Raw genomic sequence first — 25,169 nt, 5'->3', positions numbered from 1 at the left:
ATATTAACATTAAAGTGTACTCTTTAAGGTTTACAATTAATTATTAAGCTACAAGTCTAAACATAGCGTGTGGAAAGAGGACCAAAATGTAAAAAATGTGGACTGATTGTTGTTTGTAAAGGCAATGAATTTACATGCTTGATAGTAACTAAATATTTCTTTTTGGATGCTTTTAACATTAGGTTTTCTCCCTTTTCTGCTCATATTGTAAATATTTTGTTTCACCATGAGACAAATGGCATTAAGTAGATTATTATTTCTCCCCTTAAAACTCAAAATAATATTTTCTGGTGTTAAATCAATGTGACTATTGTATCAATATCGTTACAGGGAGCATACATCATTCATTTACGTTGCAGGGAGCATACATTAAACATACAATCCGCAAGTATGTAGATGATTATGATGATATTTATCTGTTGCACCTACTTCCGGGAGTGGAGATGAAAGGAAGTGTACACCACCACGTGTATGTCGCACATCAAGTGTTATTGTACAATCTGTCATGGACGTCCTGTTGCATACGTGCGTGACACAAGGACAGTCACGTGCCAAGAGCTACTGTCACACATTTCTACCGATGACTGTGATGAAAGTTCATAAGAGTACAGGAGCGATTGGGTAGCCTGGTGGTTAAAGCGTTCGCTCGCCACGCCGAAGACCCAGGGCTCGATTCCCCACATGGGTACAATGTGTCAGGCCCATTTCTGGTGTCCCCTGTCGTGATATTGCTGGAATATTGCTAAAAGTGTCGTAAAAACTCACTCACTCACTTCATAAAAGTACATACACATGCTGTTTCTTCCTTCTCATGATAAAGATATAAACTCAAACCCCGTGAACCCGGACAACACCATCACCAAAAAGCGTCCGGAATTAAGATTCTTTAATACAAACGAATTGTATAGGTGGGTTTCTAGATTAACAAGGTTTCCAGTATGCAAACATAACATCTCGTTACAGAAAATCTCGAAATATTCCATAAATCTCATTCTATAAACTCTACATTAAAAAATTACTGTATACTTTGGCCTTTTTCTGTATATTTAGCTGGTTAATTTTTATTAGGCAAAATAAGCTTTATTTGAGATGACTGCGCCCATACAATTTTATTCACTTATATTTAAATGATCTATAAATTTAGGGCCAATTTTCATTCCTACACGTAATAACAAGAAAGGTCATACTTTAGTATTTTGCTTTCTAAGTCAAAGGTCCGTAGTTTCAGTGGAACTATCCGGAATGAAGTCTAATGTTAACTGAATGAAGTCTAATGTCAAAGTGGATATAAGTACTTATAATTCGACACATTATGTTCTTTATTGTCAACGTGTTCTTATAGTGGAAGGTTGTGAGTGATGTTTGGACAATTATGTTGGTATATTTCCAGCTGCACTGTGATTGAACTGGTTGAGGGCTAATTACTGATTGATGAATCACACAGCCGTTATAACCCGGACGTTGGGGCATCAGTGATATCAGAACGACGTTGTCATCCACAGGAGACAGACGTTAAGGTGGGTTGCTCTTCGTACATTTTGCGTTTTGTTAATGATTTCTCAATGTGATCATGAATGTCAAATTAATAGACATATTCCAAAACACAGGGTTACCATATAGATACCACTAACTTGCAATATACGTGAAGATACGGATTAGAATTGATCTTCAGCAAGCCATGCTTGTTGTAAGAGGCAACTGACGGGATCGGATGGACAGGCTGGCTGATGCATGTATCGTATCCCATTTGCGTAGATCGATGCTCATGATGTCAATCACTGGGTTGTTTGCTATAAATTCCATTATTTACAGATCGTCGTTATACAGCTTGAGTATGGCTGCAAACAAAATTTATGCAATACCAATATTGGAACCGTGTCCAAGCGCAATAGACGTGTATATGTGGCCAAATACCCGGCAATGTTTCTGTTGAACTGACCTAACCTACATTCATACCATTACCACTAACATTAAAGTAAGGACATTCTGCTGAAACCTCAAACATGCTCCCAAAGTTTGTGTTTACCGTTACGGCTTCCGCTGGGCGGGGTTTGACGTCTCCAAGATTCAGCATCGTGGGCTCATGTCCAGCAACTGTTCCGACTATGACCCTTGAATTGTCAACTCCAACTCCAGGTTCGTGTGATTCTCAAAGCAGTATACGTCTTGACACGCATTGCTTTCCCCACATCAAATGAAACGCAGCGATTAAACTGAAATACTATTTTAAGCCGCATAGAACCAAACTCACTCACTCACTCACTCACTCGTTCCTATTTCCATCATTTAGAGGTGAAGTGAAGTATTATGATTCACTGGTAAAGCGTTTATTACCAATCTTGTCGAAATTGCCAGGAAAACGTGTTGAGTTATATAGAGAGCACATGTAGTCACATGGACATCAGTCACATGAAGTCAAACCGAAAGGTCAGCACAGCAATGTTACAGTTAGAAAACACTGTCATCCCTCATCGCCTGAAAGGAGACACTTATCTAGCGTAATTTGCAAATGTATACTTTATTTAGCAGGGTATGAAACAAAAACATTTCAGCCAGACCACAGGGCTGGTTAGATGTAAAACTTGCCAGCCCTGACCAAAACTAACCTGCCCGCAAATAATTTAGGATTGACAAGCGACGTAGTTTATCATCCAGTTGGAATTCATAATTTATTTTTACGAGTGAATTAATGATGATTTATTATCCTGAAAGATGATAAATATCTTCATATACATGTCTAAATTTTAATTTGAGAATCTGGCAGTCCGTGTTGAAAATAGCCCGTCCTGGGCGGTCGGGGAGGCAGGGTTTCCGAACGCTGTGTTTAGTCACATTGTTGATTGGCCGGTGTAAACGCTATGACATAAGTAGAGAATACGGTTTGACGTCAACTATTGTGGAGGACGTCACGAATAGATTTATTAACTCTTTTGAATACAGGCTTGTTTCATAGAATTTTCTCTGATATCTCATGCATTTTCCCATTTTCTTGAAATAACAGGGCGTAAATTGAAGAATAACAACTTGAAAACTGGAATAGGACAGACAGACAGACAGAGTTTATTTCCAGTAAAAGGCCGTAGGCCCAAAATACAGTCAAAGGGAAATTCCAGTGTAGACAGGGGCACAATGATCATTCAAGTGTGTTTGTAATAATCCTTTTAACATAAAATAGACACAAGGCAACAGATTTTACAGTGTCTACATTAGTATTCTTGAAAGGATTTGTTAAAGAGTATACAGTATAAGGCTTTTTAACACATTTTGTAATAAACCTCTCTCTTAGTTGTGAATAGGATTCACAAATGAACACTATATGAAATTCATCTTCAATATAGGTAAGACCTTTAGATTTACATGATGTACAAAATCTTTGATTATAATCAGTGTTGTTATAACGCCAAATTTCTACAGCTATTTTAAATTAAAATACTGATAATAGTTGTTTTGGGGAATTACTCAGGAAGAGTACCAGGACTGTTTTAAATTATCTGATAATCTTCGTTTAAATAAGCTTATAAACATATTAATATCACCAACATCTTGGCTCAACCTAACATATCCAAAACCAAAATTAAAAAGAGGACTTTTAACTTTTGATGCCCATGTTGTTCTACCACTATCATCTAATGACTTAAGCATAAGGTAGCTTTGAAAAGGTAATCTGTCATGAGGAAGTTGTAACAAAATCCTACAATTCAATATTTGATTACACGGATCATATAGTTAAACTGCAGGGGAAATCTGCCACATTCTACGAATTACAAGATGACCTATTTATTATAAGATGCTTTACAAAATCAAGGAGAAGCGATTCAATACTTTTACAATAAGAAGTTCCCCATATCTTTTTAACCATAGCATAATATTGGTGTGATCAATGCATCAAAAAATTTGAGTAAATCTGTACAGTTAATGTTTCCGAATTTCTTTGCAAGTGATTAACTGATAAAATTGCCTTTCTAGCCTGAGATGCTAAACAATAATTGTGCCCTGGCCCAAACAAGTTTTGGTGTAAATATAATGCCAAGATATTTATAACAAGATACTGTTTCTATTTTGTACCCCATTAAAATACCACTTTTCATAAGATCTAAGAGGCTCTCCATTTCTGAAAACAACCACTTTTGTTTTCTTAAAGGTTCACTTTCATCCTGTTTCCTTGCAAAATAATTCAAGGGCATTTATCATTTTCTGCAATTGAATACAAGTGTCTTGAAAGAGCCGAAACTTCATTAGGCAAACATATGGGCATACACACTATTGAAAAGAAACAACAGTGATAAATATTCCCATACCACCTTCACTTTGCATAATTGTGCATAAATGATTAATAAATATTATAAATATCTGACTGCTTAAAAATGCATCCCTGGCAGGTACCCACATTACAAGAAAAATTGTTTAGAAAGTCCCTCAGGGGTTCTAACACAGGCACAAAGTGACTTATACATACATGTGATAATATCTAAGAACTTCCCATCTAATCCAACCTTATGAATAGAATCTATAAGTATATCATGTTTAAGAGTATCGAAAGCTTTTTGAAAAATCGATAAAAAAGACAATAAAATCTGCCCTGTTTTTTACATGAATATTTCTGTATGACAGCCTGAAGTTTAAAAAAATGTCGTCTGTTGTAGAATAGTTTTCCTAAAAGCTAGCCTGATATTCACAAATGATATTATTTAAATCACACCAGATTTTTTATGTTTTATTAAGAATTGATGTAAATAATTTACAAAGGGGAATCAATGAGGATATACCACGGTAATTATCGGGGTCGTTCTTGTCGCCAGCTTTTAACAAAGGGCAAATTATGCTATTGAAGAATAACAATTTGAAAACCGGAATAGAGGTCATATGATCTTCGTCAAAATAGACAAAGATTTAAAGTACAATTACTCGTTGGTACGTTTTTTATACGGATTAAGATAATACAAACGAATTGAATAGGTGGGTTTCTGGATTAACAAGGTTTTACAGTATGCAAACATAACATCTCGTTACAGAAAACCTCGAAATATTCCATAAATCTCATTCTATAAACTCTACATTAAGAAAATTACTGTATACTTTGGCCTTTTTCTATATGTTTAGCTGGTTAATTTTTATTAGGCAAAATAAGCATTATTTGAGATGACTGCGCCCATACAATTTTATTCACTTATATGTATATGATCTATAAATTTAGGGCCAATTTTCATTCCTACACGTAATAACAAGAAAGGTCATTCTTTAGTATTTTGATTTCTAAGTCAAAGGTCCGTTGTTTTAGTGGAACTATCCGGAATGAAGTCTAATGTTAACTGAATGAAGTCTAATGTCAAAGTGGATATAAGTACTTATAATTCGACACATTATGTTCTTTATTGTCAACGTGTTCTTATAGTGGAAGGTTGTGAGTGATGTTTGGACAATTATGTTGGTATATTTCAAGCTGCACTTTGATTGAAGGGGTTGAGGGCTAATTACTGATTGATGAATCACAGCTGTTATAACCCGGACGTTGGGGCATCAGTGATAACAGAACGACGTTGTCATCCACAGGAGACAGACGTTAAGGTAGGTTGTTCTTCGTACATTTTGCGTTTTGTTAATGATTTCTCAATGTGATCATGAATGTCAAATTAATAGACATATTCCAAAACACGTCACATGTTACCATAAATATACCACTAACTTGCAATTACCCGTGAATATACGGATTAGAATTGACCCGCCGCCATATACCTGGAATATTGCTGAGTGTGGCGTAAAACTAAACTCACTACCTAGAATTGATCTTCAGCAAACCATGCTTGTTGTAGAAGCCGACTGGCGGGATCGGATGGTCAGGCTGGCTGATGCATGTCATCGTGTCCCATTTGCGTAGATCGATGCTCATGATGTCAGTCACTGGGTTGTTTGATATAAATTCCATTATTTACAGATCGTCGTTATACAGCTTGAATACAAAATTTATGCAATACCGATAATTATCAATATTGGAACCGTGTCCAAGCGCAATAGAAGTGTGCATTTGGTGTCGTATGCATGAAACGCATGTGGCGAAATACCCGGCAATGTTTCTGTTGAACTGACCTAACCTACATTCATACCATTACCACTAACATTAAAGTAAGGACATGCTGAAACCTCAAACATCCTCGCAAAGTTTGTGTTTACCGTTACGGCTTCGACTGGGCGGGTTTTGACGTCTCCAGGATTCAGCATCGTGGGCTCATGTCCAGCAACTGTTCCGACTATGACCCTTGAATTGTCAACTCCAACTCCAGGTTCGTGTGATTCTCAAAGCAGTATACGTCTTGACACGCATTGCTTTCCCCACATCAAATGAAACGCAGCGATTAAACTGAAATACTATTTTAAGCCGCATAGAACCAAACTCACTCACTCACTCACTCACTCGTTCCTATTTCCATCATTAAGAGGTGAAGTGAAGTATTATGATTCACTGGTAAAGCGTTTATTACTAATCTTGTCGAAATTGCCAGGAAAACGTGTTGAGTTATATAGAGAGCACATGTAGTCACATGGACATCAGTCACATGAAGTCAAACCGAAAGGTCAGCAGAGCAATGTTACAGTTAGAAAACACTGTCATCCCTCATCGCCTGAAGGAGACAGTTATCTAGCGTAATTTGCAAATGTATACTTTATTTAGCAGGGTATGAAACTCCTAAAAATTTCAGCCAGACCACAGGGCTGGTTAGATGTAAAACTTGCCAGCCCTGATCAAAACTAACCTGCCCGCAAATAATTTAGGTTTGACAAGCGACGTAATTTACCATCCAATTGGACTTCATTAGTTATTTTTACGAGTGAATTATGATGATTTATAATCCTGAAAGATGATAAATATCTTCATATACATGTCTAAATTTTAATTTGAGAATCTGGCAGTCCGTGTTGAAAATTTGGCCGGTGTAAACGCTATGACGTAAGTAGAGAATACGGTTTGACGTAAACCATTGTGGAGGACGTCACAAATAGATTTATTAACTCTTTTGAATATAGGCTTGTTGCATAGAATTTTCTCTGATATCTCATGCATTTTCCCCATTTTCTTTTCTTGAAATACCAGGGCGTAAATTGAAGAATACCAACTTGAAAACTGGAATAGGACAGGCAGACAGACAGAGTTTATTTCCAGTAAAAGGCCGTAGGCCCAAAAAAAATTCAAAAGGAAATTCCAGTGTAGTCAGGGGCACAATGATCATTCAAGTGTGTTTGTAATAATCCTTTTAACATAAAATAGACACAAGGCAACAGATTTTACAATGTCTACATTAGTATTCTTGAAAGGATTTGTTAAAGAGTATACAGTATAAGGCTTTTTAACACATTTTGTAATAAACCTCTCTCTTAGTTGTGAATAGGATTCACAAATGAACACTATATGAAATTCATCTTCAATATAGGTAAGACCTTTAGATTTACATGATGTACAAAATCTTTGATTATAATCAGTGTTGTTATAACGCCAAATTTCTACAGCTATTTTAAAATTGCTACACCTAAATTGTGCTAGAGCAGCTCTTAAAGGTGTAGAAAGGTTAAACGATAAATAACGTTCAACATTTAACGCCGATTTAAAATACTGATAATAGTTGTTTTGGGGGGAATTACTCAGGGAAGAGTACCAGGACTGTTTTAAATTATCTGATAATCTTCGTTTAAATAAGCTTATAAACATATTAATATCACCAACATCTTGGCTCAACCTAACATATCCAAAACCAAAATTAAAAAGAGGACTTTTAACTTTTGATGCCCATGTTGTTCTACCACTATCATCTAATGACTTAAGCATAAGGTAGCTTTGAAAAGGTAATCTGTCATGAGGAAGTTGTAACAATCTACACCAATATTTGATTACACGGATCATATAGTTAAACTGCAGGGGAAATCTGCCACATTCCCATGAATTACAAGATGACCTATTTATTATAAGATGCTTTTACAAAAATCAAGGAGAAGCGATTCAATACTTTTACAATAAGAAGTTCCCCATATCTTTTAACCATAGCATAATATTGGTGTGATCAATGCATCAAAAAATTTGAGTAAATCTGTACAGTTAATGTTTCCGAATTTCTTTTGCAAGTGATTAACTGATAAAATTGCCTTTCTAGCCTGAGATGCTAAACACAATTGTGCCCTGGCCCAAACAAGTTTTGGTGTAAATATAATGCCAAGATATTTATAACAAGATACTGTTTCTATTTGTACCCCATTAAAATACCACTTTTCATAAGATCTAAGAGGCCCTCCATTTCTGAAAACAACCACTTTTGTTTTCTTAAGGTTTACTTTCATCCTGTTTCCTTGCAAAATAATTCAAGGGCATTTATCATTTTCTGCAATTGAATACAAGTGTCTTGAAAGAGCCGAAACTTCATTAGCAAACATAAGGGCATACACACTATTGAAAACAACAGTGATAAATATTCCCATACCACCTTCACTTTGCATAATTGTGCATAAATGATTAATAAATATTATAAATATCTGACTGCTTAAAATGCATCCCTGGCAGGTACCCACATTACAAGAAAATTGTTTAGAAAGTCCCTCAGGGGTTCTAACACAGGCACAAAGTGACTTATACATACATGTGATAATATCTAAGAACTTCCCATCTAATCCAACCTTATGAATAGAATCTATAAGTATATCATGTTTAAGAGTATCGAAAGCTTTTGAAAAATCGATAAAAAGACAATAAAATCTGCCCTGTTTTTTACATGAATATTTCTGTATGACAGCCTGAAGTTTAAAAATGTCGTCTGTTGTAGAATAGTTTTCCCTAAAGCTAGCCTGATATTCACAAATGATATTATTTAAATCACACCAGATTTTTTATGTTTTATTAAGAATTGATGTAAATAATTTACAAAGGGAATCAATGAGGGATATACCACGGTAATTATCGGGGTCGTTCTTGTCGCCAGCTTTTAACAAAGGGCAAATTATGCTATTGAAGAATAACAATTTGAAAACTGGAATAGGAGGTCATATGATCTTCGTCAAAAATAGACAAAGATTTAAAGTACAATTACTCGTTGGTACGTTTTTATATGCAGTACAAGACGGCTTTGAGCTAGCCTAGTAGTTAAAGCGTTCGCTCGTCGCGGCGAGTAACCGGGTTCGATTCCCTATATGGGTACAATGTGTGAATCCCATTCTGTTGTGCCACGCTGTGACATTGCTGTAATACTGATTACGGCGTAAAACTACACTCATTCATTACTACGAGGAAACATTATAAAGCAAAGTCGTTTCATTCAGTTAACATTACTCATGTAGATTATTTGATGTTAGCTATTCTTCCCCCTCAGCAGCAGCCATGATGAAGGTGATCCTATGCGTACTGTTGATTGCTGGTCTGTCTGGCGTACTGGCCGACCCCGTCATCAAGAAGAGGGCGGGTGAATATAAGTTTCTACACAGACACAGCACAAAGTTGTAATTCCTTGGTAGAAAACGGTGTGCACCACGATATCGTGCTTCACGTAGGGGCGATAAATTGTGGATCGAGTGGTCAAAATGTGTGACCCCTCTAAATGTGTGGTACCCAAATTGTTGCTCTTGTTCAGTTGATGTTATATCCATTTCTGTGGTTTGTTGTTTTTGATTATTTGGTAGTTGTTTTTTGTTTTCGTTGCAAGTTTTTGCGTTTTTTTAAAGAGCGTGTTTGTTCTGTTTAGGGATTTTTTTGTGCCCACATTCAGTCTTTCTGGGAGCCAAATGAGGTAATGGTTTCTCGCATGTACATGACTTTGTGGTTCGAGCACAGACCACACTGAATTCCCCAAATCAGTATAATGTGTGAAACCGGTGTGATATCGCTGATACCCACTCACTCACGTACGCACTCACTCACTCACTCACATCCCTCTGTTACAGGCCAGCAGAGCCACTGCTACACCAGTGAAGGTGTCTTCAGCCATGGGCAGGTGTTCAACACCGCCAGATACCCCTGCCTCAAGTACAGGTGCGAGTTTGGCATGGCGAGAGTATATGAAATAGGTGATGTTTTGTTCTTTCTTGTTTATAAATGCAAAAATAACAAATACACTCAATGTGTCAATTCAGGTCTAATTTATCCATGACTTACATCACATCTGATTGTTGATCAGTGTATGCATGTGTTCTTTGTTCAATGTATCCCATTAGGAAAACTTGAAATAGTTTGCAGTGTATGTGCGTGTAATTCGTTCACTAATAATCGATAATCATTTTCCCTTTAAAACGTCAAACACGTAATGGAAAGGTTACTCACGGCATCCAGCCTTCTATTGTGCGAGGGGACCGTCGCTAGGTCCGACGCTTATATTGTTTGACTCGCACTCTAAATAGGAGTGGTGACTATTGATGGGGAAACAACTACTGCGATAGCGATAGTCTATTGCAACATACTATTGTGATAGCGATAGTCTATTGCGACCAACTATTGCAATACTATTGCAACAGGGTTTTTTCCTCTGTGAACTGTCTCATTTGAAGTCATTTCCCAAATGTATGTTTAGTTTATATAAAATAAAACAAGCTGACGTATAATGTAGTTTCAGTCTCTTTTAATGACTGACCATAAACTTGAAACCAGGATCAAGTAAACAGTTAAAACATAAACTCAATGAAGCTGCCAGTCTGCGTCCAAACATCCTATATTTTGCGCTGCGCATTTATCAACGGATGTCAATTGCTAAATTAACAATAGCCACACATACTATCGATGCATCGATAGTTTTTTGTTTCTACCATCGATGAACTGCTACCGGAGACTCAACAATTGCCATCCATCGATAGTTCGATGCATCGTTACAGCCCTACTAAATAGAGTCAGTTCTTAATTTTAATATCCACAGAAACTGCGCATAAATACAACTGTCCAATTCATCAAAAAAGTCGTCAATGTCTTGATGCGTTAATTGTACACAGAAACATTAACACATTCATAAAAACAATCTAAACTTATTAGGAAGGTAATGCGATAGGGTATTGAAAAAGATGAAATTTGAAAGCACATAACCTATAAAAAAGTAGTTCCTGTTAGGGAACCTCATTTGCATATTTATTGGATTGTGATACCAAGCTTATCCTACTGGTTTGTTGTTTCGAGAACGATATCCATACATGACAAAGTCCCCGCCTTCCACTGGTCAGTGACGGTTTCTATTTGTCCATTTAGAGTGATCCATCTTCTATCTAGAGGTCACTGAAAATTAAAATACAAAAGTTTAAGAAAAATGTATTTTGTGACGTATCCGACTTCTGAAAATTCTTGGGTTTGTACGTCTAAACACTGTTTTTGTCCCATCGTGAACAAACATGCCAAGGTGCCATTGTACAAAACAAACTTAGCGCTACGACTGTCGTAAGTCTATGTTACGGTATGGGAGTTACGATCACCTTAGCCCTAAGATCGGTTTGTACAACGGCACCCTTGTAAGGTGAAGTAAAGCGTCAGGCCATGCGCCACATTTGAAAAGCAGAGAGATTAAGCATCACCCTGTTGGGCCCGTTTCACAAAGCGATCGTAGCGCTACGACTGCCGTAAGTCTATGTTTAAGTATGGGAGTTATGATCACCTTAACGCTGCGATCGCTTTGTGATGTGGGGCCCAGTTCGGTGGACTCTGCGAGAGGTACCCACTCCCTAACCGATGTAATACGCTGGAAGACCGAGGTTGGGTGATTACTGGGTGATCGATATATATTGTATATTTACAGGATGCCCTCACGATGGTTCGTGCCACCGTATTGGAAGCACGTGGTCCGCCAGTGACTGCCACACCTACACCTGCAACAAACGGTCATACACCTCGTACGACATTCAGAGACTGCGGTCAGGTGGGTCGATAAACGTAGAACTTCCTTAGCGCTAAGATAGTCGTAAGTGCCATACATTAACATTAACTTACGACTATCTTAGCGCTAAGAGAGCTTCGAAAATCCAGGCCCAGGTGTGATATCACCTTATCCGTGTTCCTGACTTTCAGCAAAGAGTTGAACGTATGAGACCTGCATCATGTCGGGGATTTTCTCCCCATCAAGCTGATTTCTTTGGTATTGTGGAATTACAAATCGGCCACAAAGGACTCCTTCATACTTCGGACCTATTAACTATTGACTTCATTTGTCCACATAGAAATGTCAGGCCTCGAATTTCAAAACTCCATTTTGAACATATCTGATACTTTTCTTAAGGCCATATATAAACATGTTTCTCATTACCGCCAGACCCAAAAATTCGACCCGACCTTAAGATTTTTTAAACTTTTACACTAGAGCAAATACAACTTTCTCTCTCAAAATGTGCATAAATTTTTGTTTTCCTATGGGAGAAAAGGTGTGAATTTCCACAAAAATCAAGGGTTTGGGACATAAAATAAATAAAATGAAAAAATAAAATCCTCCTGACTGCCCCATATTTCTTTTTCAAAAAGTGATGAGAAACTACAACGTTTTTTTGTGAGGCCTAAGGATTGTGGTAATGTGTTCTCATATATAGCTTTAACATTTGGCAGTTTCATTTCGGCAAAAAGGGCCGCAATCCCTTACTTTGTCCTTGAAGATTGATGTCCGTGGAAAAGCATTTGGCGTAGGTCAATTATAAGGGAACAATCATTTTTGGGGTGGAGGATGCTTTTGGTTTAAGATAAACGATTCTGTTTCTTATGTTTTAGCTATTCCTTCTAACGTGAACGGGTGCTGAATGGTAATTTGGGGTAATATATTAAAACAACAAATAGGATTCTATCGGCACTTGTCTTGACAAAAATGCCAACTTCGTTTTCACACAACAGAAATCAGTAAATGAGCGGCTTGATTACCTCTTTACAATACCACCCCACCCCACCCCACCGCAACCCACACAAACACACGCATACGCACACGCACACGCGCACGCACACAACAACACCATCTACACCACTACCCCCTGCCATCACAACCGGCGGGGTGGTGGGGTAGTCTTCTGGTTAAAGCGTTCGCTGTCCATGCCGAAGACTCGGGTCGGATTCCCCATATGGGTACAATGTGTAAAGCCCATTCCAGGTGATATTGCTGGAATATTGCTAAAATCGGCGTTAAAACAACTTACTCTCACATCACCACCGTCACCACTTAGGGGTGGGACCCGGGTTCGATTCCCCACATGGGTACAATGTGTTAAGCCCATTTCTGGTGTCCCCCGCCGTGTTATTGCTGGAATATTGTTAAAAGCGGCGTTAACCCAAACTCACTCACTCACTCATGTAGGGGTGGTTGGGTAGTCTAGTGGTTAAAGCGTTCGACCCGGGTTCGATTCGCCACATGGGTACAATGTGTTAAGCCCATTTCTGGTGTCCCCCGCCGTGATATTACTGAAGTATTGCTGAAAGCGGCGTTAAAAGATCACCACCGTCAACTCTTTCCCTCTGACAATCAACCGGTTGCTGCATTACTGCCAGTTTTCACTGTGATGTCGGAGTGTATGTTCATATGCACACGTTTTTGTTCCAGGGTGCCGCGATGCGAGTGGTAGATGCCGCCGCCCCGGAGAACGATTCCCCTACCACGTCCACGGCCACATCTACCAAGACTGCACCTGCACCACCACTCCAACTGCCATCAGCTACAGCTGCAACAACTCACGCCGCGGTACCCAGTAGGACCGAATCAAGGGCAGGCAGCAATAGCAGGCAGAGGGAGGGGAGGGGAAAATAGAGACTTACGGGAAATATTAGGGAGGGTTCTTTGGGGAAAGGGGTAGATTGGTTTGCGGGGAACGTACGCCCGAGAGGAATTTAGCGATGTTGATTCGGCTCTAGAGTAATATGCGACACATTGAAGTGTATGGGAAGAGGTGCAGATTTCGGAAAATGTCAAACCATGCCAAACGAAAATGATGCATGAAATGCTAGATGGCTGATTTTCGGATCCGAAAGTCAGCACCAACTAGCTGGAGCATTTGTGATCAACTCGTGTTATTCCGGAGCAAGCCGAATAGCGAGATTTCTTGGAGGTTACCATTCGTAACTACTCGCCTCTTTCTGCGACCCACGCCATCCGGCTTATCCGGAATTACTTCAGTAGTAGGAAAATGGCAGGTTACGGAAAGGGGCGACTGGTGACGAATGCTAGAGATGCGACGGTGACCTTGAATTAGCATACTTCTGGTAAGCGAGCAGACGACTGAAAGAGGGCGTCAGGGTTTGGAAGGTGGAAACGTAATAATGAAAAACAATGAATAGAATAACTTAACATGACCCAGTCCGGTGAATGAAGGTAATCCACCTTGGCTACATATATATAATATACCAAAATTGCTTGATGATCATTCAGTTTCCTGTTTCTATGCTGTCTGTTTTCCCGACTGCCAAACTGTAATAAATACATTCCTTTACCCTGTCGTGTTGATGTATATTTTTTTCTGTTTGGTAGTTTGAATGTCATAACCTTCTGATATAAACGCACTCTTGTAATTATCTAAAATATGTAGTAATGATTTGATGTCTGTAAATAATCGAGTCTATACCAGACAATCCAGTGATCAACAGCATGAACATTGATCTGCACAATTGGGAAGCGATGACATGTGTCAACCAAGTCAGCGAGCCTGACCAACCGATACCGTTAGTCGCCTCTTACGACAAGCATGGGTTACTGAAGATCAATATTCTAACCCGGACCTTCACGGGTATTAAGTATAAGGTCAAGTCGCCCCCTGGTTTAAATGTGGGAGTGGGTATAGTTTTACGCCAATATCCCAGCAATATCCTACACCAGAAATGGGCTCCATACATTGTACCCATGTCAGGAATAGAACCTGTATCTTAAGCGTCCCTGGTTAACACATGTAGTCACATGGACATCAGTCACATGAAGTCAAACCGAAAGGTCAGCACAGCAATGTTACAGTTAGAAAACACTGTCATCCCTCATCGCCTGAAAGGAGACACTTATCTAGCGTAATTTGCAAATGTATACTTTATTTAGCAGGGTGTGACTCAAAAACATTTCAGCCAGACCACAGGGCTGGTTAGATGTAAAACTTGCCAGCCCTGACCATGATTAATATGTCCACAAATAATTTAGGTTTGACAAGCGACGTAGTTTATCATCCAGTTGGAATTCATAATTTATTTTTACGAGTGAATTAATGATGATTTATTATCCTGAAAGACGATAAATATCTTCATATACATGTCTTAATTTTAATTTGAGAATCTGGCAGTCCGTGTTGAAAATAACCCGTCCTGGGCGGTCGGGGAGGCAGGATTTCCGAACGCTGTGTTTAGTCACATTGTCGATTGGCCGGTTTAAACGCTATGACATAAGTAGAGAATACGGTTTGACGTCAACTATTGTGGAGGACGTCACGAATAGATTTATTAACTCTTTTGAATACAGGCTTGTTTCATAGAATTTTCTCTGATATCTCATGCATTTTCTTTTCTTGAAATAACAGGGCGTAAATTGAAGAATAACAATTTGAAAACTGGAATAGGAGGTCATATGATCTTCGTCAAAATGGACAAAGATTTAAAGTACAATTACTCCAATTTTACTCGGAACAAATAATCTTTACTTCTCTTTGTCCTGGTATGACGTTCATTTAGAGTAGCGTTGGTACGTCTTTATATGCAGTACAAGACGGCTTTGAGCTAGCCTAGTAGTTAAAGCGTTCGCTCGTCACGTCGAGTAACCGGGTTCGATTCCCCATATGGGTACAATGTGTGAAACCCATTCTGTTGTGCCACGCTGTGACATTGCTGTAATACTGATTACGGCGTAAAACTACACTCATTCATTACTACGAGGAAACATTATAAAGCAAAGTCGTTTCATTCAGTTAACATTACTCATGTAGATTATTTGATGTTAGCTATTCTTCCCCTTCAGCAGCAGCCATGATGAAGGTGATCCTATGCGTACTGTTGATTGCTGGTCTGTCTGGCGTACTGGCCGGCCCTGTCATCAAGAAGAGGGCGGGTGAATATAAGTTTTAACACAGACACAGCACAAAGTTGTAATTCCTTGGTAGAAAACGGTGTGCACCACGATATCATGCTCCACCTGGGGGCGATAAATTGTGGATCGAGTGGTCAAAATGTGTGACCCCTCTAAATGTGTGGTACCCAAATTGTTGCTCTTGTTCAGTTGATGTCATATCCATTTCTGTGGTTTGTCCTGTTTACTGTGGTAGTTGTTTTTTTGTTTTCGTTGCAGGTTTTTGCGTTTTTTGAGGGGTGTGTTTGTTGTGTTTGGGAAAAACATTTCTGGGAGCCAGATTAGAAAATGGTTTCTTGCTTGTACATTACTTTGTCGTTCGAGCACAGACTACGCTGAATTGCCCGGATCGCCGCCATATAGCTGGAATATTGCTGGGTACGGCGTAAAGCTAAACCAACTCACTCACTCACTCACTCACTGAATTCCCCACATGAGTACAATGTGTGAAGCCCATTTCTTGTGTCTCCCGGTGTGATATCGCTGATACTCACTCACTCAGTCACGTACGCACTCACTCACTCACTTCCCTCTGTTACAGGCCAGCGGGGCAACTGCTACACCAGTGAAGGTGTCTTCACACATGGGCAGGTGTTCAACACCGCCAGATCCCCCCTGCCTCAAGTACAGGTGCGAGTTTGGCAGGGCGAGAGTATATGAAATAGGTGATGTTTTGTTCTTTCTTGTTTATAAATGCAAAAATAACAAATACACTCAATGAGTCAGTTCAGCTCTACCTTATCCATGACTTACATCACATCTGATTGTTGATCAGTGTATGCATGTGTTCTTTGTTCAATGTATCCCATTAGGAAAACTTGAAATGTGTATGTGCGTGTAAATATTTCACTATCTTACAGAGTTCTAGATAAGCGTTTTACAATCTGGGTATTTTACCCATGGTGTCAGTTATAAATGGGTACTTCAGTGGGTACTCAAATTTTCCGATACCCACCCTTTTTTGAAAATGTGGGTATTTTCTATGTCCGTAATTTAAAAAATGTTAAAAAAGATAACTATAGCCAGTTGTTTGTACTTCGGACATTAACTCGGTCGTTGTTTAAAGGTACATACCCCCAAAATGTGAAGTTTTAAGCTACTTTATTATTTGACTTGTGCAGTGACTAAATTGAAATACATATCGACATGAATGTTCTTTTAAACTGGTTAACTGTTTGAACTCTCACAATAATATTGAATAAATGGAAGCAGATATGGTTAAGTAGATGGATCACTTACTAATTGTCATTCAGTGTCACACGTTTTAGCCAGTTTAGGAGATTTGGGCTGGTAATCACAGAAGAGTCTGCACTTTCTTCTTCTTTTTCTGAGCCAGTGTTTGATTGCAGGACGGGAATCAAACAACTGCAGAGATGGATCCAGCATACTTAGTTTGAGGAGTTAATCCAGTTTTTCAGAACCAAGTGATGCTCTAAACTTATTCTTCACTCGATTTTTTGTGCTGAAGCTCCGCTCGCATTCAACACTTGTAAGCTGCAAACACAGAGCAATAGAAACAAGCTTGGCACAGTTCGGCATTGAATCTTTGTGAAGCAGAATGACCCTTTTGCAGAGTTGTTCAGGTAGAAGTTTTGAATATGTTCCACTGATCATTCCTCTAAGCCTGGGCCATTCGCCAAGAAGTTTGTCAGGTTGTACTTTTGTGCACCATAGAGAGCACCAAGATGTGCGACAGCATCACCAGACAGTGTTTACTGTAAGTGGTTCCAGAGCCATACTCATATCTGTGAAAATGGCACTGTCTTCTTCCTTGAATATGTTCTTCATATTCTTCATGAGGTTCTTCAGGTATTCTGCTCTGAGGGTCTCAAACTTTCCGTTCATTGTTTTAGCAAATAGCAACTTCTCTCCACCTACAAATGCTTCTTCATTCTTTATTTCAATTCTGGTCTTCATTTCCTTCAAGCCTTGCCCGTCATGAGCTTTCATGGTATCGACTTTATTGAGTGGCCTTCAATAAGAGGCCTGAGTTCACTAAAGAGAAGGTTTTTCTTCTGGAGGCTACAGCTTAACACTGCCAACTCTGTGTGGGTATCAAGGAGGAAAGCTATTACCAGTGCCACTTTATAGCTAGCAAAGTACTTGTACAAGCCTTTTGCAACTGCATTTTTCTCAGCTGCAGAAAGGAGAATACTTGGCTTGCATTTGTTTTCCTACACCTGTGCGCTTACCCATCATAGCAGCAGCGCCGTCAGTTGAGAGAGAAACACATTTTGTTAAGTCAATGCCTAACTTTTCAAATTCTGCTGCTACACAGTTAACAATGGTGTGAGCACAACCATCATCAATAGGGTGATTACATAAGAAACTAGTCACAGGTTCTCCAGCTTTCACATATCTGACACATATGCTTAACCTTTTTTACAACAGTCACATCAGTGCTTTAATCAAGCATTATTGAAAATACTTCAGATAAATTAATCTCATTGACAAGTGTCTTTGTCAGGACATGGCAAATAGATGTTTGAATCTCTGTTACAGTTGACCAACTCAAGTTCTTGTACTTGACATCCAAACCATTCATTTTCTGTAATGACAACAGACCATTCACCTGTTCAGATGGGCATTCCGATTTGGCAGCAAAATATACAGTATTAAACAAGATGGCGTCATCATTAGAACAAACGTAACCAACATCATCGCCTAATTCCTCTTGTATTATACCTGCCCCCTTGTCTCTCTCTATTTTATCAGAAGCACGTTTGTGATCTTCTCTGTTGTTATGCTTGATCAGGCTCGACATCTGAATACTTGGTGTACCATCTCTTGCCCACACACTTGTAAGGGACAAACTTATCTTTGCCGACTGACAATAAGTGCAGCATAGTCTCATTTCATCAGATTGTTTATTGAAAGATAACCATGGAAACTTCATTTTCCATGCATCCTGAGTTTTTTTCGAAAGTTTATTCCCGTCATGTTTCTTTGCCGGTGCGTGTGTGACAGTGGTGAGCAAATCTGCCAATATTCTATCGACAGCAACCGCCGATTCAAAACAATTGCCAATAAGTTCAAAATAATTTCTTTTGCGATGGCAGAAGTTTCAAATGATAGATTTCGAACTGTGACAAATGCCGAAATCTTACTTTGAGATGATGTTTTAGACGACGAATGAACACGCGACTTCCGTGAGGCCATCGTTGATAAACAATGAGTGTCCAGACTTTCTAACAAGACGAGCGATTTCATTGGATGATATTTTTAGCAGAACTAATCAAGACTAGTGTTACATACATAACTAACTGCGTTTGCGCGATTGTTTCTTTCTGTAGTTCATAATACGAAGAGATACATAGTGAAATTCAATCGATAATCTACCCTATCCGATCGTAACATTTGACAGTTAGCTACTTTCTGTTACGCACTTGTTTTTTGCCGGTAAGTCATGGTACGCAGGTTAGAATATAACCAAAGAGTTTCTGTAATTTCCTTTGTGTATTTGGGACGCTACAGATATATTTCTGTGCGTATTTTGGAAACTTAAATGCGTATTTTACGCAGATACGTTATCTAGACTTCTGGCCGGCCTTCGTTATTCAATGACAAAACGGCATATTGTAATACTATAAATATTATAAACAAAGAAAATATAATTCCTGACTATGCAACCTAATTTTGAGAATCAAAATCATGACATATATGTTTAGGGACTTATAATGTAGAAACTAGGATTGACGAGTCCCAATATATCGCAATACGTATGGCAATACGGGAACCTGAATCGTAATATATTGCAATACAATTTATTTGCCAATACACAACCCTAATGGTGAACGTTCCCTTCAACCATTTCCGAGTTTGACTCAATTGTCATTGAAAACCTGTCGCCAAAACGCAACCGAATCTGTTTTTTTCTCAATAAAGATAATAAAGAATAAATGTGATGCGATTCATGCACTTCCCTCTGCATGCACAATCCGTGCAACATTTACAATAGAAACCAGCGGGGTCTGATTGTTTTAGCGGCAATTGACAAACGTAAATCTTGATGAGAAGTCATGCCTAGACTTACCGAGACTCAGCACAATAATGCGATCGGTCATTTGGAAGCTGGTGAGTCGTAGTCATCGGTCAGGCACTTTTATGTGTCTAAGAGTACCATAGGAAGGCTTTGGCATCAGCACCAGCAGTATGGATCGACACTTGATCGTCCTCGGTCAGGATGATCCTGGGTGACCACATCCGCCCAGGACAGGTTTATTCTTCGACACTTACGGAACAGGTTGACGATCGCATTCTCTACAACATCTGTGGTGCCAGGACTCCGAACAATCTCGGACCAAACTGTCAGAAACCGCCTTCGTTTGGCTGATATTCGTCCAAGGAGACCTTTGCGAGGACCTATCCTTACACGACATCATCGGCCACAACGTAGACAGTGGTATCTACAGTGACCACTACAAAGTGGAGAACTGTCGTGTTCCGTGATGAGTCGTGGGCTGCTATATGCTCAGCCTGAGGGAAAAGCATGTGTGTACAGATGGCGTCATGAATGGTTTGCTCCCAATTGCGTACGGGAAGTGGACAGATTCGGTAGCGATAGTGTTATGGTTTGGGCAGGCAATGGAAGACCCGATGTTATTCACGTCCAAAGCAATCTCACAGCTCGACGTCCAAAGCAATCTTACAGCTCGACGTTACTGTTCCATAAAATCATCAGGCCTCATGTCATTCCATTCATGAACTGTCAGAACGTCATTTTCCAACATGACAATGCTCGACCGCATACAGCAAGATTCAGCACAACGTTCAGGTTCTTGCATGACCCTCCGATCACCAGATCTGAACCCAATTGAACATTTGTGGAACGAACTGGATCGACGTGCGAGACAGTGTGATTCTCAGCTGCAGACCCTAGCTGCTTTATTTCTGATTTTGCACGAAGAATATCATCCAGACAGTTCATCCGGAATCTGATCCAATCTATGGGACGCCAATGCCAGGCAACCATTGTTGCTAATGGCGTTCACATAAGATATTGACTGCTTTGTGACTTTGACCTTACTGCACATGTCATTTGTTACGTCCCACCTCTACTTCCACTGGACAATACATGTTCAACAGTGTTTTCTCTATCACTGTCCTGTATCACTTAAACTTACATGCTTAAATATATGACTATTTTCAGCTATGCGTTTCTTTTTTTTAGTAGTATAGATTCAAAATTAGATAACATTTGACACAAACAAACTTTATGATGTTTTTATATATTTTTTATTATAGTTATCAAACTTGATGTAAATAAATAAATAAATGGTATAAAAAATATATTGAAACATTGATATCTCATCTCATCTTATAAATGAAACAATTGAGCCAGGTAAACAGTTACAAACTCTTGATCCTAACGCTGATCAGATCATTTAGAGAGGCAATTATAAACTAAACAAATGAGCCAGGTAAACAGTTACAATATAGATGATTTTGATGTCTATACTTCCTTACAATAATTTTGTTCTTTGGAAAGCTATAAAACTATCATTGAACATTCATTGTCTTCTAAATCATGTTCTTGTATTAAGTGATCATATGACATTTGTTTATAATATAATATGGCGGCCATCTTGGATTTCCTTCAGCAAAATTAATATGTTTTCTAGCCTATTACATCATCCAATCTAGAGATGTTATGATGAAAGTCAAATCTGGAGACTTCTTTTGATTCTGTCTTGTTTTGAGTTCAAAATGCAAGAAACATTTTTAAAACTTTGCTGTTTTTGGAAAATTGGTGGCCATCTTGGATTTTGGAAGCAATCATATTTTGCTACATAGCATAAACAATATCTTAATTAACACATTGAGACACAAATACGTTGAAAATCTCAGAGAAATTATGTCTTTAGGAGCCGAAACAAAGATAGTGTAATATAAATGGCGGCCATTTGAGTGGCCTCGTTATTTTTTCAGTAAGTGTCCCAAAGTGAACATGTGTGCAAATTTTGTTGCTTGTATCACAAAGTGAACGATTTTTGCATTATCTGCCCTACTAGATAGCGATAGTCTATTGCAACATACTATTGCGATAGCGATAGTCTATTGCGACCAACTATTGCAATACTATTGCAACAGGGTTTTTCCTCTTTGAATTGTCTCATTTGAAGTCATTTCCCAAATGAATGTATAGTTTATATAAAAAAAAATCAAGCTGACGTATAATGTAGTTTCAGTCTCTTTTAATAACTGACAAGAAACTTGAAACCCAGATCATGTAAACAGTTAAAACATAAACTCAATGAAGCTGCCAGTCTGCGTCCAAACATCCTATATTTTGCGCTGCGCATTTATCAACGGAAGTCAATTGCTAAATTAACAATAGCCACACATACTATCGATGCATCGATAGTTTTTCGCTTCTACCATCGATTAATTGCTATCGGAGACTCAACAATTGCCATCCATCGATAGTTCGATGCATCGTTACAGCCCTACTAAATAGAGTCAGTTCTTAATTTTAGTATCCACAGAAACTGCGCATAAATACAACTGTCCAATTCATCAAAAAGTCCCCAATGTCTTGATCCGTTAATTGTACACAGAAACATTAACACATTGATAAAAACCAATCTAAACTTATTGAGAACGGAATGCGATAGGGTATTGAAAAAGATGAAATTTCAACGCACATAACCTATAAAAATGTAGTTCCTGTTAGGGAACCTCATTTGCATATTTATTGGATTGTGATACCAAGCTTATCCTACTGGTTTGTTGTTTCGAGAACGCTATCCATACATGACAAAGTCCCCACCTTCCACTGGTCAGTGACGGTTTCTATTCGTCCATTCAGAGTGATCCATCTTCTATCTAGAGGTCACTGAAAATTAAAATACACATGTTTAAGAAAAAATGTATTTTGTGACGTATCCGACTTGCGAAAATTCTTGGGTATGAACGTCTAAACACTTTGTTGCCCCATCGTGAACAAACACGCCAAGGTGCCATTGTACAAAACAAACATAGCGCTACGACAGTCGTAAGTCTGTGTTAAAGTATGGGAGTTACGATCACCTTAGCGCTACAATCGGTCTGTGAAATGGGGCCCAGTTCGGTGGATTCTGCGAGAGGTACCCAGTCCCTAACCGATTTAATACGCTGGAAGACCGGATCTGGGTTACTCTGAGTACTGGGTGATCGATATACATTGTATATTTACAGGATGCCCTCACGATGGTTCGTGCCACAGTATTGGAAGCACGTGGTCCGCCAGTGACTGCCACACCTACAGTTGCAAAAAACAGTCATACTACTCGTACGAGATTCAGAGACTGCGGTCAGGTGGGTCGATAAACGTAGAACTTTTCAAGATGTGGAATTAATCTTTATATTTCCTATTTGCTGTCGGAATCCCACATTGATTACGTTTTTTGGACCTAGATTTTCGAAGCTCTCTTAGCGCTAAGATAGTCGTAAGTGCCATACATTAACATTAACTTACGACTATCTTAGCGCTAAGAGAGCTTCGAAAATCTAGGCCCAGGTGTGTTATCACTTTATCCGTGTTCCTGACTTTCAACAAAGAGTTGAACGTATGAGACCTGCATCATGTCGTGGCTTTTCTCCCCATCAAGCTGATTTCTTTGGTATTGTGGAATTACAAATCGGCCACAAAGGACTCCTTCATACTTCGGACCTATTAACTATTGACTTCATTTGTCCACATAGAAATGTCAGGCCTCAAAACTCAAAACTCCATTTTGAACATACCTGATACTTGTCAACGAATAGGATTCTATCGGCACTTGTTTTAACAAAAAATGCCAACTTCGTTTTCCCACAACAGAAATTCAGTAAAAGAGCGGCTTGATTACCTCTTTACAATACCTCCCCCTTCCCCCAAAACCAGCACCACCCCACCCCACACAACACAAACACACGCACACACACACGCACACGCACACGCACAAGCACATAACAACACCATCTACACCACTACCCTCTGCCATCACAACCGGCGGGGCGGTGGGGTAGTCTATTGGTTAAAGCGTTCGCTCTTCATGCCGAAGACCCGGGTTCGATACCCCATATGGGTACAATGTCAGAAGCCCATTCCAGGTGATATTGCTGGAATATTGCTAAAATCGGCGTAAAAACAACTCACTCTCTCATCACCACCGTCACCACTAAGGGGTGGTTGGGTAGTCTAGTGGTTAAAGCGTTCGACCCGGGTTCGATTCCCTATCTGAGTACAAAGTGTTAAGCCCATTTCTGGTGTCCCCCGCCGTGATGTTACTAAAAGCTAAAAGCCGCGTAAAAAAATCGCCACCGTCACCTCTTTCCTTCTGACAATCAACCGGTTGCTCCATTTCTGCCAGTTTTCACTGTGATGTCAGAGTCTATGTTCATATGCACACGTTTTTGTTCCAGGATGCCGCGATGTCAGTGGTAGATGCCGTGGCCCCGGAGAACGCTTCCCCTACCACGTCAACGGCCGCATCTACCAAGACTGCACCTGCACCACCACTCCAACTCTCATCAGATACAAGTGCAACCACCCACGCCGTGGTACCCAGTAGGACCGAATCAAGGGCAGGCAGCAATAGCAGGCAGAGGGAGGGAAGGGGAAGATAGAGACTTAACGGGAAATATTAGGGAGGGTTCTTTGGGGAACGGGGTAGGCTGGTTTGCGGGAAAGGTCCGCGCGAGAGAAATTTAGTGATGTTGATTCGGTTCTAGAGTAATATGCGACACATTGAAGTGTTTGGGGAGAGGTGCAGATTTCGGAAAATGCATGAAATGCTAGATGGCTGATTTTCGGATCCGAAAGTCAGCACCAACTAGCTGGAGCATTTGTGATCAACTCGTGTTATTTCGGAGCAAGCCGAATAGCGAGATTTCTTGGAGGTTACCATTCGTAACAACTCGCCTCCCATTACTTCAGGTGACGAATGCTAGAGATGCGATGGTGACTTTGAATTAACATACTTCCGATAAGCGAGCAGACGACTGAAAGAGGGCGTTTTGGAGGGTGGTAACGCAATAATGAAAAACAATGAATAGAATAATTTAAAATGACCCAGTCAGGTAATCCACCTTGGCTACATATATATAATATACCAAAATTGCCTGATGAGTATTCAGTTTCCTGTTTCTATGCTGTCTGTTTTCCCGACTGCCAAATTGTAATAAATACATTTCATTACCCTGTCA

General features: G+C 39.4%; 2 protein-coding genes across 6 annotated transcripts; both read left to right on the top strand.

Annotated features, from left to right (window-relative positions):
- The first annotated feature begins 1,080 nt into the window (after positions 1-1,080).
- LOC124284190 lies at positions 1,081-25,169 on the top strand. 5 transcript variants are annotated; one of them, XR_006900491.1, is made up of 6 exons: positions 6,220-6,278; positions 9,348-9,434; positions 9,913-10,035; positions 11,739-11,858; positions 13,512-14,276; positions 25,044-25,169. XR_006900491.1 is itself a non-coding variant. In XM_046720256.1 (5 exons), exons 2-5 carry the CDS (start codon positions 9,353-9,355, stop codon positions 13,658-13,660), a joined length of 474 nt encoding a protein of 157 aa, XP_046576212.1. In that variant the 5' UTR covers positions 1,081-1,517; positions 9,345-9,352; the 3' UTR covers positions 13,661-14,394. The 5 variants fall into 5 exon arrangements, 4 of the variants coding, with proteins under 4 accessions (XP_046576212.1, XP_046576213.1, XP_046576214.1 ...); XM_046720256.1 differs by lacking the exons at positions 6,220-6,278; positions 25,044-25,169 and adding an exon at positions 1,081-1,517 and having other exon boundaries at positions 9,345-9,434; positions 13,512-14,394; XM_046720257.1 differs by lacking the exons at positions 6,220-6,278; positions 25,044-25,169 and adding an exon at positions 1,082-1,517 and having other exon boundaries at positions 13,512-14,394.
- LOC124284192 lies at positions 15,877-25,169 on the top strand. Its single transcript, XM_046720259.1, has 4 exons — positions 15,877-15,983; positions 16,543-16,666; positions 23,178-23,297; positions 24,387-25,169. Exons 2-4 carry the CDS (start codon positions 16,585-16,587, stop codon positions 24,533-24,535), a joined length of 351 nt encoding a protein of 116 aa, XP_046576215.1. The 5' UTR covers positions 15,877-15,983; positions 16,543-16,584; the 3' UTR covers positions 24,536-25,169.

The sequence above is a fragment of the Haliotis rubra genome, unplaced genomic scaffold (genome assembly GCF_003918875.1).
Source record: "Haliotis rubra isolate DU_JTF1 unplaced genomic scaffold, ASM391887v1 Scf33, whole genome shotgun sequence".
Lineage (NCBI taxonomy): Eukaryota > Metazoa > Mollusca > Gastropoda > Lepetellida > Haliotidae > Haliotis > Haliotis rubra.
The sequence above is the reverse complement of the archived record's forward strand: the minus strand, read 5'-3'. Positions and strand labels throughout refer to the sequence as shown.